This window comes from Thalassophryne amazonica, chromosome 10 (assembly GCF_902500255.1).
Source record: "Thalassophryne amazonica chromosome 10, fThaAma1.1, whole genome shotgun sequence".
NCBI classification, from domain to species: domain Eukaryota; kingdom Metazoa; phylum Chordata; class Actinopteri; order Batrachoidiformes; family Batrachoididae; genus Thalassophryne; species Thalassophryne amazonica.
In genome coordinates, this window is record NC_047112.1 from 31451451 (window position 1) to 31468794 (window position 17344).

The window sequence follows — 17344 nt, forward strand, 5'->3', positions numbered from 1 at the left end:
CTCCTGGTTAGGCAAAACTTTAAAGGGGGAAGCTTGGTCTGCCTCTTCTTCTTCTTCCATGGTTTTGAAACTTCACTGCCTGCTGCATCACTATGTTCAGATGGTGGTGCAGGTCATTGCTCATCTTTATCACTGGAAGCATGCGAAGAAGGAGCAGGAGAAGATTTTTTGGTTTTGTTGCCTCAAACACGACCTTTGCCTTTCCTTCATGGCATTTTGCAGTAATTAAAGCAGTCCTGCAGTCCAGGAACAACAAAGTCCAGCATCAATAATAGAGTCCAGCAGGATGAATAAAATCTAACAATGCAGATATATATTGATAACAAAAAAAACCTAAAAGGAATTTTCACCGGACTGGCGTAGGGTAGTGTACTATTGCATAGACATGGCGCATAGCAGTGTAGTGTTGCGTAAAAACTGAGTACTTTCTGCATAACAGTGCTCTACACTGAACATACGAGAAAAAATGAAATGTTTAAAAAAATTAAACATGTTTAATTGTTTTGCGTCCATTTTGCAGACCCCTTTGCGTCCGTCAGCGGATTGCCACATAGGCCAGCGTAGGGCAACGTAAGCTCGGCATAGTCGATATGCCGCATTACGCAACTCTGCGCAGGCCTGGTGTGAAAGGGGCTTTAGTATGAAAATGTAATAAACTGTAAAATCAGTTTTATCAGATTGATAAACAATCTACTCACTTCTAAACAGACACAATTTTTTTCAAAGCTCCTCATATTTATATATGTTGTACAAATATTCAACAAAATTCCCCTTTGGCTGACCTGGTAGAGCCTTGGTCTGAAGTATGAGCAATCTCGTGTTTGAACCTCACCATGGCTGTAGCCACAAAGATATGTTGCCCAGTCACAGTAATATCCTAGATGTCTCTGCCACCTGTATGGTGGTTGGTAGAGATCCCCACCTTCACGTGAGTGTCAGCTAACAAGTTAAGCTAGGAACCAGTAAATGAAACATGATACATGAGGAAGTACAACATGAAATATACAACAGGACAGGAAAGTAAGACCAAAATGAAAGAATATATAAAACGTAGGGCTGGAGATGATACCAAAGCTTTTCTTCTTTATTGCACAATGGAGATAGGAAATACTATTGGTCATCAGTCCTGAATATTTCAAAATCTAACACTTATGTTTCATAACATTTTTCCTGAGTCTGTATAAAAAGGAAGACATCGGACACACACATCAGAAGACACTCTGACATTAACAACTGCTAATTGTTTCAAAAACATTACAGTTGATTTGCCCCCTCTGCTGTTGAAACATAATAAATCACAAGTGAAATGACTAGGGTTAGTTTGATTCATAAACAATACTAAGTTACAGTATGTCAAATTTAGTGTCATGTAGTAGTGAGATTGCAGATTGCATTTGCCAGCCATGTTAACATTTCTCTTCACATTTTTGCATCTTTGGTGATGGGGATTCATGCTCCCTTGCCTTCTCTTGTGATAAGTAATATGTATATGTAGCGGCTTGTTCTGCATCCCCTTGAGATGCAAACTCATGATCTCCAGGATTCGCCCTATTGAGGTCTCAATTCCCACAAAATCTCATAGAGGTTGCAGCTCTGTGAGATGTCATTAACATTGAGAAATGCATTGAGACGCTCTGATCAGGCTGCAATTTAACTGAAGCACACTGACAACAGCATTAACATCTCAACATAAAACTCTTTGTATATTGTGCCTAAAACTCTCGTGAATATATTATCTGGGTTTATACACGTTGTTATTGTGTTTTTTTTATGTAAACATGCGAGAAGCTCAGGTTGTTTCTCCATTATTTTCAATGGGAATAGCTGTGAGCTGCGATCGCTTCCTGTTCATGTCGTTCTGCAGGAAAGTGAAGTTTGCTCTTTAATGCCCTGCTTATTGTCCTTTACAGCCTTTTGTCCTGTTTGTTCCAGACTATTATATATAAGATGTCAGAAATTCGGTTTGCATTCATGAAGATCCACGCAGGTTAAATGTAGCAGAGCGATTATTTGGAATACAGTGGTCCCTCGTTTATCATGGGAGTTACGTTCTAAAAATAACCCGCAATAGGCGAAATCTGCGAAGTAGTCAGCGTTATTTTTTACAATTATTATAGACGTTTTAAGGCTGTAAAAACCCTCCCTACACACTTTATACACTTTTCTCAAACAGGCATTAACATTTTCTCACTTTTCTCTTGTGTGTAAACACTCTCAAAGTTCAAACCTTAGTAGAAAAATAAGACCAACCTGTTTTCAGGCCCAAACATTTGTTTGAGAAATAAAAATAGAACGTTTTTGTTGTGTGTTGGGGGGGTGTGGCTGGACATTTTGGTGTTTTTTCTTTTCTTTGCTCTCCAGGTGGTATGAAAACTGATTTGTCTGTGGAGAAGGTGCTGGCTGAAGAGTCCTTCACCCTCATCAGCGTTATGTGCAGCACCTGTGAATGGTGCTCAAGTGCAACCTTAAAGACTTTCAGCTGAAGCAGATAATTGGATGGCGTTCTGCATTTAAGCCATGTGTGATTCAAGCAGAATTGCTGGGAACTCAACCTTGTGATGTTCGTTTGTGAGACGCTGAGGACCGCGCCTGGGTTTGACACATCGAGCCCGTGAAGGAAGAAGGGTGAGGGACACATGCTGTCAGCACACATCTGAGGTGATTAATTGTTTGACTAATTGTTGATAGTAACTTGGTATTTTGTTATGCAGTAGATTTGAATTGTGATGAGAATTGTGCAGCTCGCTTCTCACTGCCGTGGCGTGCGGAGTGGTAATCCTCCACCTGTTGTGAGAAGCTGCTCATTTACATAAAGCTTAAATACAGACCTGAATGTGTTGCTGATAGTGTGTGCCTTTTGAAGGATATTGGTTGTAGCTGCTGACTTACCTCACCTTTTCTATCCTTCGCAGAGAGTCGGTTTGTCGTGTCCACCTGGGGGGTGTTTGGCGGTAAAGTGAGTCCAGAAGCGCTGGGCTTCGATCCTTTTAGGCGCTGGAGAGCGTGCCAGCCTTCACTCCACCAGACTGACGCATCTTTTGTTCATACACTTTGTTATGCACCAGAGGGTGGAAAAAATAAATTGTTTTGTTATTGGAACCGCTTTCTGGTTATTTTAGTGCTGGGTTCCGTCAGACGCAGGTCCGCTCCTCAACCCGCGTCGACACATAACAGTTTTCCTATAAATATACTCAACAAAAATATAAACGCAACACTTTTGGTTTTGCTCCCATTTTGTATGAGATGAACTCAAAGATCTAAAACTTTTTCCACATACACAATATCACCATTTCCCTCAAATATTGTTCACAAACCAGTCTAAATCTGTGATAGTGAGCACTTCTCCTTTGCTGAGATAATCCATCCCACCTCACAGGTGTGCCATACCAAGATGCTGATTAGACACCATGATTAGTGCACAGGTGTGCCTTAGACTGCCCACAATAAAAGGCCACTCTGAAAGGTGCAGTTTTGTTTTATTGGAGGGGGATACCAGTCAGTATCCGGTGTGACCACCATTTGCCTCATGCAGTGCAACACATCTCCTTCGCATCATCCGTGAAGAGAACACCTCTCCAACGTGCCAAACGCCAGCGAATGTGAGCATTTGCCCACTCAAGTCGGTTACGACCACGAACTGGAGTCAGGTCGAGACCCCGATGAGGACGACGAGCATGCAGATGAGCTTCCCTGAGACGGTTTCTGACAGTTTGTGCAGAAATTCTTTGGTTATGCAAACCGATTGTTTCAGCAGCTGTCTGAGTGGCTGGTCTCAGACGATCTTGGAGGTGAACATGCTGGATGTGGAGGTCCTGGGCTGGTGTGGTTACAGGTGGTCTGCGGTTGTGAGGCTGGTTGGATGTACTGCCAAATTCTCTGAAACGCCTTTGGAGACGGCTTATGGTAGAGACATGAACATTCAATACACGAGCAATAGCTCTGGTTGACATTCCTGCTGTCAGCATGCCAACTGCACGCTCCCTCAAATCTTGCGACATCTGTGGCATTGTGCTGTGTGATAAAACTGCACCTTTCAGAGTGGCCTTTTATTGTGGACAGTCTAAGGCACACCTGTGCACTAATCATGGTGTCTAATCAGCATCTTGATATGGCACACCTGTGAGGTGGGATGGATTATCTCAGCAAAGGAGAAGTGCTCACTATCACAGATTTAGACTGGTTTGTGAACAATATTTGAGAGAAATGGTGATATTGTGTATGTGGAAAAAGATTTAGATCTTTGAGTTCATCTCATACAAAATGGGAGCAAAACCAAAAGTGTTGCATTTATATTTTTGTTGAGTGTAATTATGATGGCCTTTAGAACTAACAAATTTAATTTTAACGATCAACCTACGAGGTTGGACACATAAGAAATTATTAATAGTGACTGACCAGTATTTCAGAGTTCCTCTGATCGCGCCTCTTCGTCCTGACGACGCTCCGCTGTCGCGTCTTTTTCCAGTGACACCTCACTGCAGGTGTCTTTTTCCGAGTGAAGAACACAGTTATGGGTAGTTGTTGGCGCTCTTTTTTCTTCTGGGCGAGAAGATTCTTATAAACAGACACGCAGAACACAATGCGCATGCTCTCCCTCCGCGGTGCCGCGACCGGCCTGCTTGATGAGGCCGCAGAACACAATGCTCTGTAAAAAAAAAAAAAAAAAAAATCTGCAAAACTGCGAGGCCGCGAAAGGTGAACCGCGTTATAGCGAGGGACCACTGTATTTGTTTTAGCTAGTTTTCAGGGTCTCATGGATTCAGTCTCTTATTAGCGTAATGAGAAGCATAAAAAGTTACATTTTGGTAGTATAATGCTCATTTGTAATTGTTGTCATGTGGTTTCTCCGAGTTATTTAAACTGCTGATCCTCTCTGGTGCGCAAGGGATTATGGGATATCTCAATAGGGCGAATGGGAGGCAGACACTCTGACCAGCCAGCTAAAAACCCGGGCTCTGGCCTGAGACGCCAGAGTATCATTTGGCTGTCGGGGGAGTGAGGCCTATTGACTACAAACATGCACAGAGACTCCTGCTGGCCTCCGTCACAATCACCCTTCCCTTGAACCTCAATCGCATCTGGGTCACAGCACCAATGTAGCGGCTTGCTCTGTCTTGTGTTTTTGACTCCTCTCACTCACTCCCCCCAGGATGTGAACTCACGGTCTCCAACATGGGAGGCAGATGCTCTGACCAGACCAGCCTAAGCGGCCAGAGTATCCTTTCGCTGTCGGGGGAGTGAGGCCTGTTGACTACTACGTACATGCACAGCAACTCCTGCTGGCCTTTGTCACATATAATCGTTCATTTCACAAAAATTAGGGTTTTCAAACTTGTTATCCTGCACTACCGACCAGTAGAGAGTGTATAGGCATGCAACCACTGATTCTTCTCCTTGTTACGTCGGCCTGTCAGGCATGGGACAAAATAAAAAAGACAGAGTAAGTCTGTTTTGGACTGCTGTACTCAACATGGCTGCTGTCATCTCCCTGATTCTAAACTTTTGAAAACACATCTATCTGTTGTTGCAAGTAATAATACTAATGAACTGATGGTTATGAATGTTATATTCCACTTCTGTGAATAAATGCACCCAAATCCTACACACTGTGGCTTTAAGTAACAATGAAAAATAAGTAAATGTTGCATTGGATTTCATATTTGGCACAGGATGTCCATAATGTTGCTTAGTACGTAGCTGGTATTTTTGTTGCTTGAGTAGTGTCTGAACTTGCTTTTGTACTGTAGTTATGGGTTAAAGTACTTTAATCATTGCTGTACTTCAGTAAGTCCCTTCGGCTGCTCCCTTGTTTGCACTCGGGGTCGCCACAGCAAATCCAAGGTGGATCTGCATGTTGATTTGGCACAGGTTTACGCCGGATGCCCTTCCTGACGCAACTCCACATTACATGGAGAAATGTGGCAGGGGTGGGATTGCCACTGTACTTCAATCACTACATATTAAGAATGTCTGTGTTTAGAAATCCCCTTATGCAGTGCTTTAATCCGTTGGGTATGACACAAACGGATGATAAAATGTAAATCTCTAAATATCTGATAACTGTATAGCAAACTACTAAGTGTTTATTACGTAGAATTCGTGAACAAGGTCGCTATTTCGGACACTGCATCACCGCGTCTTCCGCTCAGGAATTCACGACATCTGCTTTCACTTTACGTTAGCCGTGAATCAGGGGTACTAGCTCAATAATGATATGGAATAACTGTATTCTGTAGCGTTATTTTTGCGAACTGTGGCTAACTGAAGCCGCTAAATCCCAATAAAGGTTAGTATTTTTAATCCACCGTCTTCTCTCTCTCCTCTACTCTAGAGTAAAGTATTTTATTAGTGTCGTGTGTCTCTGTGTTAGGCGTGAAAGCGACGAGAGCCGGTGGAAGAAGCTTTTAGCCAGTCATTGCCATGGCCTCCGACAGCAGCGACAGCAGCATGGACAGAGAAATGATTCTGGCTGACTTTCAGGTGCGACTCTCGCCCTCTCCCACATCTTCAGTAGTTAGTTATCTAACCTGTCTGCTGGTATTGATTTAGGGGTGAACTGTCATCGGGACACCACAGACAGAGGCTGAGCTCTCTGCGGCTAGCAGATTGAGCTAACAAAGTGGGAGCTTGTAAACTGTTGTCATAACTCAGACAGGAAATTTAAAGTTATTAGCCATATAGCTACCTGTTAGCTAGATCAAAAGTGTCGAATGCTAAACAATCTAAACATTGGCTCTCATGTTTGTGTGTGTTTGTTTGTTGGAGCAAGGGTAAAAGAAATAACTCACATTCATTGTTTACGAAGCTACCAGGGGTCTTGTCTAACTTTAAAATGTCTTCAATATAACAGATTCATAGGACAGATCATTAGAAAAATATATTTCCACCCACAGTTAAAAAAAAAAACATAGGTGAAGAAAAATAGCTTCACTATATCCCACAGTGAAATGACTGACCAGCTAAAATAAAAACATAGTTGTAAAAGTATAATAAGCCATCTCACAGTTTCGAGTGCACATGCGTGGGAAAGCCTATCGCACTTCCAGGTCAGTGGTCATGGGACCCAAACACCAGCTTGCTGCAGGGTTAAACAATATGGCTGGAGTTTGCATGTCTGCTTTCTTCTTAACTACTGTCACAATTACCCATTTTTTTGCTCAGTCTCATGTGGCTGAACGCCACTTGTCCCTCTAAGAAGCTGATTTATGATTTATTGTCATTGTCATTACATGAGTGCAATAACAACGAAATTGCGTCCACACTCCAAATACCACAGACAAGATACAGCAATTAATCCACAACTATTACTTGTTTACCGTAATAATGGCACACTTCAGAATTAAAAACAACACATATACAGTGAGGAAAATAAGTATTTGAACACCCAGCGATTTTGCAAGTTCTCCCACTAAGAAATCATGGAGGGGTCTGAAATTTTCATCTTAGGTGCATGTCCACTGTGAGAGACATAATCTAAAAAAAAAAAAAAATCCGAAATCACAATGTATGATTTTTTAAATAATTTATTTGTATGTTACTGCTGCAAATAAGTATTGCAACACCTATGAAAATCAGTGTTAATATTTGGTGCAGTAGCCTTTGTTTGCAATTACAGAGGTCAAACGTTTCCTGTAGTTTTTCACCAGGTTTGCACACGCTGCAGCAGGGAATTTGGCCCATTCCTCCACACAGATCTTCTCTAGATCAGCCAGGTTACTGGGCTGTCGCTGAGAAACACGGAGTTTGAGCTCCCTCCAAAGATTTTCTATTGCGTTTAGGTCTGGAGACTGGCTGGGCCACTCCAGAACCTTGATATGCTTCTTATGGAGCCACTCCTTGGTTATCCTGGCTGTGTGCTTCGGGTCATTGTCTTGTTGGAAGACCCATCCACGACCCATCTTCAATGCTCTAACTGAGGGAAGGAGGTTGTTCCCCAAAATCTCGCAGTACATGGCCCCAGTCATCCTCTCCTTAATGCAGTGCAGTCGTCCTGTGCCATGTGCAGAAAAACACCCCCAAAGCATGATGCTTCCACCCCCATGCTTCACAGTAGGGACGGTGTTTTTGGGATGGTACTCAGCATTCTTCTTCCTCCAAACACGGCGAGTGGAATTAAGACCAAAAAGTTTTATTTTGGTCTCATCTGACCACATAACTTTCTTCCATGACTCCTCTGGATCATCCAAATGGTCATGGGCAAACTTAAGACAGGCCTGGACGTGTGCTGATTTAAGCAGGGGAACCTTCCATGCCATGCATGATTTAAACCCATGACGTCCTAGTGTATTACCCACAGTAACCTTGGAAACAGTCATGCCACCTCTCTTCAGGTCATTGACCAGCTCCTCCCGTGCAGTTCTGGGCTGATTCCTCACCTTTCTTAGGATCATTGATACGCCACGAGGTGGGATCTTGCATGGGCCCCAGTCTGAGGGAGATTGACAGTCATGTTTAGCTTCTTCCATTTTCTAATAATTGCTCCAACAATTTATCTTTTTTAACCAAGCTGCTTGGCAATTGCCCCATAGCCCTTTCCAGCCTTGTGGAGGTCTACAATTTTGTCTGGTTTTGTTTGGTCTTAGCCATGTTAGTAGTTGGAGTCTTACTGATTGTGTGGGGTGGAAAGGTGTCTTTATGCAGCTAACGACCTCAGATAGGTGCTTCTAATTTGGAATAATAAGTGGAGTGGAGGTGGACTTTTTAGAGGCGGACTAACAGGTCTTTTAGGGCCAGAATTCCTGATGATTGGCAGGTGTTGAAATACTTATTTGCAGCATATATATATATATATATATATATATATATATATATATATATATATATATATATATATATATATATATATATATATATATACACTCAACAAACATATAAACGCAACACTTTTGGTTTTGCTCCCATTTTGTATGAGATGAACTCAAAGATCTAAAACTTTTTCCACATACACAATATCACCATTTCCCTCAAATATTGTTCACAAACCAGTCTAAATCTGTGATAGTGAGCACTTCTCCTTTGCTGAGATAATCCATCCCACCTCACAGGTGTGCCATATCAAGATGCTGGTTAGACACCATGATTAGTGCACAGGTGTGCCTTAGACTGCCCACAATAAAAGGCCACTCTGAAAGGTGCAGTTTTATTACACAGCACAATGCCACAGATGTAGCAAGATTTGAGGGAGCGTGCAATTGGCATGCTGACAGCAGGAATGTCAACCAGAGCTGTTGCTCGTGTATTGAATGTTCATTTCTCTACCATAAGCCGTCTTCAAAGGTGTTTCAGAGAATTTGGCAGTACATCCAACCAGCCTCACAACCGCAGACCACGTGTAACCACACCAGCCCAGGACCTCCACATCTAGCATGTTCACCTCCAAGATTGTCTGAGACCAGCCACTCGGACAGCTGCTGAAACAATCGGTTTGCATAACCAAAGAATTTCTGCACAAACTGTCAGAAACCATCTCAGGGAAGCTCATCTGCATGCTCGTCGTCCTCATCGGGGTCTCGACCTGACTCCAGTTCGTCGTCGTAACCGACTTGATTGGGCAATGCTCACATTTGCTGGCGTGTGGCATGTTGGAGAGGTGTTCTCTTCACGGATGAATCCCGGTTCACACTGTCCAGGGCAGATGGCAGACAGCATGTGTGGCGTTGTGTGGGTGAGCGGTTTTCTGATGTCAGTGTTGTGGATCGAGTGGCCCATGGTGGCGGTGGGGTTATGGTATGGGCAGGCGTCTGTTATGGACGAAGAACACAGGTGTATTTTATTGATGGCATTTTGAATGCACAGAGATACCGTGACGAGATCCTGAGGCCCATTGTTGTGCCATACATCCAAGAACATCACCTCATGTTGGAGCAGGATAATGCACGGCCCCATGTTGCAAGGATCTGTACACAATTCTTGGAAGCTGAAAATGTCCCAGTTCTTGCATGGCCGGCATACTCACCGGACATGTCACCCATTGAGCATGTTTGGGATGCTCTGGACCGGCGTATACGACAGCGTGTACCAGTTCCTGCCAATATCCAGCAACTTCGCACAGCCATTGAAGAGGAGTGGACCAACATTCCACAGGCCACAATTGACAACCTGATCAACTCTATGCGAAGGAGATGTGTTGCACTGCATGAAGCAAATGGTGGTCACACCAGATACTGACTGGTATCCCCCCCCAATAAAACAAAACTGCACCTTTCAGAGTGGCCTTTTATTGTGGACAGTCTAAGGCACACCTGTGCACTAATCATGGTGTCTAATCAGCATCTTGATATGGCACACCTGTGAGGTGGGATGGATTATCTCAGCAAAGGAGAAGTGCTCACTATCACAGATTTAGACTGGTTTGTGAACAATATTTGAGGGAAATGGTGATATTGTGTATGTGGAAAAAGTTTTAGATCTTTGAGTTCATCTGATACAAAATGGGAGCAAAACCAAAAGTGTTGCGTTTATATTTTTGTTGAGTGTGTGTATATATATATATATATTTATATAATATTAAAAACGCTTCTGACCTCGCAGGATACTCAGTTAAAAGCATCAAGATCTAACTACGAGCTTTTTAACTGCAGCAACTTTAAGATACGCTGTTGGAGCTGGAATTTTTGCGGCTGCTGGCAAGAGACAGACACAAAATACTGATAAACGGAGAGAAATTATTTGGATTTCAATAGCGCTGCTCATACGCGTAGGCTGTTTGGGTCAGATGAACTCTCACCTCTCCCACAATGCAGTGCGTTACCCGAGAGTGTGAGATGGCTTATTACTTTATTGTAGATACCGTCTTTCATTCTGGCGTATTATTTACATGGTATGCTTGTGCCACACAGTTAGGGCTGCACTAATTATATCTGTATTATCATTTTGGCTGTTGCTGTTGATATGAATTACTATTAGTACGGTAACCATTGCTATTTAAACTACCCAAAATCATGATTCATGTACAACCCTACCTGGACCCCAGCTCTAACCCTCAGTTTTGAGCTTGAAATTCATCAGTTGCTTCCCATGCAGGTGCAACACCTTGATGTCCCTCTTTAACTCGCCATAGTGATGCTGGGTTCTTATCAGATGCCATATGGTCATGGCATTTTGTTACTGGATACCATAAGAAGTGGCAGATTACAGTATCCTAACAAGAGTCACTTTGTATTAGGGCTGTCACAATGCATGTACTTGTATTGAACCATACGGTATACACTTGATGGTTTGAACTATACACAAAATACATGGCACGACTCTACACAGTATGGTTATACACACACACGCTAGTAGTGCTACTGATGTCCACAGACGGTATCCCTCTTGTCCCCTGCTCTGTACAAGAGGCAAGGGTAATTTTATCCAATGTTGTTGTGATACTGTTTTTTGGAAATGTTGGAATTTGTATATGTGACACAGGTCTCTCTTGCAAATGAGGCGTTGAGTCTCAAGGGACTGCCTGTATAAATAAAGGATAAATAAATAAATAGTCATCTTCCTCAGCCTGCTGTGTATGAGACAAGCAGAGGGAACAGTGAACGATGGAGTTATTCCATCCATAAACTTTGGAAACATAAATTGAATGGATTAATTTACCTTTTTCTTCCAAAATATGAACCTAAAAGTGAAAGCATACTGATCAGTTTGCTGCAATGCCACTATGTGCGCAACAATCAAACAAAAATGGACAGAATATTGAAGGCAGTCTGGCTTGACACATTATGTTGCATAAAAACAAACAAAAAAGCCTCCAAAACACTTACTGAATTGTGACATCTGTGTAGTGTGACATTCCTACTTTGTATCATTTATTAGTGCTACATTGTTATGGGATTTTCAGTAACTGATGCACATTTTTTACACGAGAGAACAGCACAGTTAGCTGACAAATCATGCTGAATTTTATTTAATCCTGCTACTGTCTGCATGGTGTCTAATCAGCTCAGACTGTTTTCTGTCAGGTACTAGCATTGGCATGTTTCCCACTGTTTTAAAACACCTATTCCCACTGTTTTATGATACCCCTCTGCATGTAAATTGATGCAAGAGGGAGTCCAGGCATCATTCCACACAAGCCACACTGACAAGCCCACGTGTCAGATTGACTGCACATGTTGTTATTTATTTCAACAGTCTGGGGTCTCCGTTGTCGTATTTTGCACTTCATAATGCGCCACACATTTTCAATGAGCGACAGGTCTGGACTGCAGGCAGGCCAGTCTTGTACCCACACTCTTTTACTATGAAGCCACGCTGTTGAAATATGTGCATAATGTGGCTTGGCATTGTCTTACTGAAATAAGCAGGGACGTCCCTGAAAAAGACATTGCTTGGATGGCAGCATATGTTGCTCCAAAACCTGGATGTACCTTTCAGCATTGATGGTGCCATCACAGATGTGTAAGTTGCCCATGCCATGGGCACTAACACATCCCCATACCATCACAGATGCTGGCTTTTGAACTTTGCGCTGGTAAAAATCTGGGTGGTCTTTTTCCTCTTTTGTCCAGAGGACACAACGTTCATGATTTCCAAAAACAATTTGAAATGTGGACTCATCAGACCACAGCACACTTTTCCACTTTGTGTCTGTCCATTTCAGATGAGCTTGGGCCCAGAGAAGGCGGTGGCGTTTGTGGATGTTGTTGATGTATGGCTTTCACTTTGCATGGAAGAGTTTTAACTTGCACTTGTAGATGTAGCGACGAACTGTGTTAACTGACAATGGTTTTCTGAAGTGTTCCTGATCCTGGTAAGATCCTTTACACAATGATGTCGGTTTTTAATGCAGTGCTGCCTGAGGGATCGAAGGTCACGGGCATTCAGTGTTGGTTTTCGGCCTTGCCGCTTATGTGTATAAAGTTCTCCAGATTCTCTGAATCCTCTGATTATATTATAGACTGTAGATGATGGAATCCCTAAATTCCTTGCAGTTGAACGTTGAGAAACATTGTTCTTAAACTGTTGGACTATTTTTTTCTACGCAGTTGTTCATAAAGTGGTGATCCTTGCCCCATCTTTGCTTGTGAACAGATGAGCCTTTTGGGGATGCTCCTTTTTTACCCAGTCATGACACTCACCTGTTTCCAATTAGGTGCTCTTTGAGCATTCATCAACTTTCCCAGTCTTTTGTTGCCCCGTCCCAGCTTTTTTGAAATGTGTTGCAGGCATCCATTTCAAAATGAGCAAATATTTGCACAAAAAACAAAAAAGTCTATCAGTTTGAACATTGAATATCTTGTTTTTGTGGTGTATTCAATTGAATATAGGTTGAAGAGGATTTGCAAATCATTGTATTCTGTTTTTATTTACATTTCACACAATTTCCACCTTCATTGGAATTGGGGTTTTATGTCATGTTGTACAGGTGTGATTTTGATGTGATTCTTAAGGGCACAATTTCAGAAATTTTAATGTAAAGAAGCCTGAGTTCTTCTTTAAACATTTGTCATAGAAAAATTACAATGTGTAAAAGCTAAAGGGAGCCCCAAACATTTTTCATGTACGTCATGCAAACAGAGGATAAATCAGGCATTAAAAGGCCTCCGGGAATTATGTACCCGTGTGCCAGTGGACAGTACTACAACTTTGCTGTCAAGATGTAAACAGCCATAGAGGTTTAAAATGACAGGTTCATCTGCATCATATCTCTGCAGCACTGTGGCTTAGTGGTTAACACGTCTCACAGTGAGAAGGTCCTGGGTTTGAATTTAACCTGGTCCTTTCTGTGTGGAGTTTTGGATGTTCTCACAATGTTTGCGTAGGTTACCTCTGGGTGCTCCAGCTTCTTCCCACTTCCAAAGACATGCAGGTTAGGTGAATTGGAAATCTTAAATTGAGCAATGGTGTGAGTGGGAGTGTGAATGTGTCTGTCTATAAGTGTGTCAGGCTTGCAGTTAGTTCAGCGTGTACTGCTCCTCTTGTGCCCAGTGACTGCTGGGGATAGGTTCTAGCACCCTCCACTCCTTGCTTATTCCAAGCGGAATAAATGGGTTTAGAAAATGAAAGAATGGATGCATCGGCTCAAACAAGCTTTTAGCAAAGTGCTCCACAAACAAGAAACATAAGTGTACTGGCATTGAGTTTACTCAAGACAATATTTTACTAACTGCCAACTCCTGAAGCATTATTAAAGCACGCAGGCCAAGTTTGACAGGCATCACACTCCCGAACCATCGTGGGTCCTTGATGGCAACCACCAAGGCGGACTACCACTTAGGGTGGCCAGAAAATGTATAGGAATTTTTTTTTTTTTTTTCAAATTTGATATCGCACCCCCCCCTATTTTTTGAGAATCATTGAAAAAACAATGCCTGTAAAATTTTAAGCCAATCCAATAAATGGAAGTGGTCTCCCAGAGGCATTAAAGGTCAGTATAATTCAGTAGGATTTGGCGCATATGAAGTCTGTCCAAAACTATCACAAAAGGTCAGTTTTCATCAGGTCTGTAAAATATCAATTACAAACTGATGCAAAATCATCTCTCAAAAGCTCAATGGCCTGTCAAATAAACTTCAAGAGATCCAGTCTCAAGCATGAGAGATTTGGAACAGTTCGATAGGGAATCAGCCGGATCACACACACATGCACAGGGTGAGAGCTCATGCTGACTGTCCATGGAATCCAACCTCCCATCTGAAGTGCACCATGTGTCCTACCCATCTGAAGAGATCCATGCTTGATATTGCAACCACAGTCTTTTTCATGAAGAAAGCATAGACATTCAGAGGTCACACACAACAAAGCAGTATGCAGGTATGGACATGAAAATCATATTTTATTTGAGATCATACTTATTTATTTGTTTATTTGGATCCCCATTAGCATCTGCAGTGTAACTGCATCAGCTACTCTTCCTGGGGTACATTCAAATTTTAATTACAATTCACAAATACACATTTCAGTACAATAACACAACACATTTCCATTAAGGCCTATAAAACACAAAGAAAACTCATAATACATTACAATGCTTCAGACATTTGCTTAAAATTATACTTTTTAAGTTTCTTTTTAAAACCCAGACCACTGCTCACTTCCCTTAACTTTTGTGGTAAATGATTCCATTCTCTCATGGCTCGAAACATCACTGTCCGTTGGCTCTGGTTTGTTCTACATTTAGGCAGAATGAAACACTGTCCTTTGGCATGCCTAGTTGGATAAAAATGAGTATCTTTGCTGAAAGGCAGTTGTTGGTAAAGGACAGACGGTATCTGAGTTATAATATTTCTTAAAAAGTTTGATTTTGCATACGAGGTCTGTTAGAAAACTATCCGACCTTTTTATTTTTTACAAAAACTATATGGATTTGAATCATGTGCGCTTGCATCAGCCAAGCTTGAACCTTTGTGCGCATGCGTGAGTTTTTTCACGCCTGTCGGTTAGATCATTCGCCTGTGAGCACGCTTTGAGTGAGCAGTGGTCCAGCCCCCTCGTCAGATTTTTATTGTGAGGAAAATGTCTGAATGATTTGGAGCTTTGCTGCATCAAATTTTTCCAGAAACTGTGAGAGACATGTTGTGAAAGTGTAGTGACACGGACCCACAACAGGGGGCGCAAATGAACGGTCAATAGATGAGCCAAAAAGTAACAATTTAATGTTGTGAAGGTGCACAACGAATATACAGACAATCTCAGAATTTGATAACAGTCAATCCACAAAGGTGACGTGTGGGCAGGCTCGAGGACAGAAGACGTCTGTCCTGAGAAGAGCCGGAACCACACGATTTCCGCCGCCACCGAACCTGGTGAATACTGGAGCCGCCAAGTCCCGAATTCCCAGGTGATCACCGTCCCCGACTGTCGGATCTGGTACTGCTGGCGAAGAGCAAAAACAGTCAAGTGTGGGTGTGTGTACACCCCGTAACAACAACGGTGGGAATGCCACCTCCACCTCTAATACACACTCGTGCAGCGTCTGTGTAACCACTTATCTGACGGGACGTAGGACGAAACAGTCGCGACCCACGCCGGTCCTCTGGTAAGACAGCTGCAACACAATCAATCAATACAGGCAGAGAAAGTTATCTCCATAGAAGTACGATATCTCGGCGATGAGGTGGAGATGATGTCTGGGTTTTATGGAGTGAGATGATGAAGAATGAGTGACAGCTGTCAGGAAATAATGAGTGACAGCTGTCACTCCCGGCTGTGTCCGTGGCGGCAGCGCCCTCTCGTGCCTGAAGCCCGCACTTCAGGCAGGGCGCCCTCTGGTGGTGGGCCAGCAGTACCTCCTCTTCTGGCGGCCCACACAACAAGACAGCCAGGTGGAAACCATTCTGAAGATTCAGACGGCTTTCAGGGACGATTCTGTGGGGATCACACAGATTAAGGAGTGTTACAACTGGTTTAAAGACGGCGCACAATGGCGGAGGGTGCGCCACGCTCCGAGCGGCGATCGACAGGCTGAAACGACCAGATCATTTCCAAACTGAACGCTGTGTTGATCCGGGATGTCGTCTGACTACTACAGAAATGGCAGAAGAGGTGGCCATACCACTTTTTGGGCACATTCCACTGTTACGGGAGTTTTTGTCATGAAAAGACGTGCGGAGGAATTCGCGCGTCGGGACGGAGCTGCTAATGGTGCAGGACAAAAAGCAATGCCGTGATGAAGCCTCACAGGACATGTTGTGGCATGTCCAGCTCGTCCACAATTTCTCGGATAGTCACACGACTGAAAAGCCACCGAAAGCCGTCTGAATATTCCGAATGGTGCAAGAGCTGAGCATGTTACAACATGTCCTGTGAGACCAACACGGAGGTGCTTTTGTCCTGCGCCATTTGCGGCTCCGTGGCAAATTCCTCCGCTCCTCTTTCCATGACAAAAACTCCTGTAACAGTGGAATGTGCCGCAAAAGTGGTATGTCCACCTCTTCTGCTATTTCTGTAGTAGTCAGGCGACGTCCCGGATCAACACAGCGTTCAGTTTGGAAATGATCTGGTCATTTCAGCCTGTTGATCGCCGCTCGGAGCGCAGCGCGCCCTCCGCCATTGTGCACCGTCTTTAAACCGATTGTAAAACTCCTTAATCTGTGTGATCCCCATAGAATCGTCCCTGAAAGCCGTCTAAATCTTCAGAATGGTTTCCACCTGGCTGTCTCTCACAATTTCTGGAAAAATTTGATGCAGCAAAGCTCCAAATCGTTCAGACATTTTCCTCACAATAAAAATCCGACGAGGGGGCTGGACCACTGCTCACTCAAAGCGTGCTCACAGGCAAATGACGCAACCGACAGGCGTGAAAAAACTCACGCATGCGCACGAAGGTTCAAGCTTGGCTGATGCAAGCACACATGATTCAAATCCATATTGTTTTTGCAAAAAATAAAAAGGTCGGATAGTTTTCTAACAG

The 17344-nt window shown here is 43.1% G+C and overlaps 1 protein-coding gene across 2 annotated transcripts in view; it reads left to right on the top strand.

Moving 5' to 3' along the window:
- Positions 1–6128: 6128 nt before the first annotated feature.
- The window catches only part of faf1 (Fas (TNFRSF6) associated factor 1), a 205743-nt gene continuing 194527 nt past the window's right edge, over positions 6129–17344 (top strand). For both annotated transcript variants that reach the window (XM_034179711.1, XM_034179712.1), the window contains exons 1-2: positions 6129–6286; positions 6371–6480. In XM_034179711.1, coding sequence (XP_034035602.1) covers positions 6421–6480 — 60 coding nt within the window. In that variant the 5' untranslated portion in view covers positions 6129–6286; positions 6371–6420. The remainder of the gene's footprint in view (positions 6287–6370; positions 6481–17344) is intronic.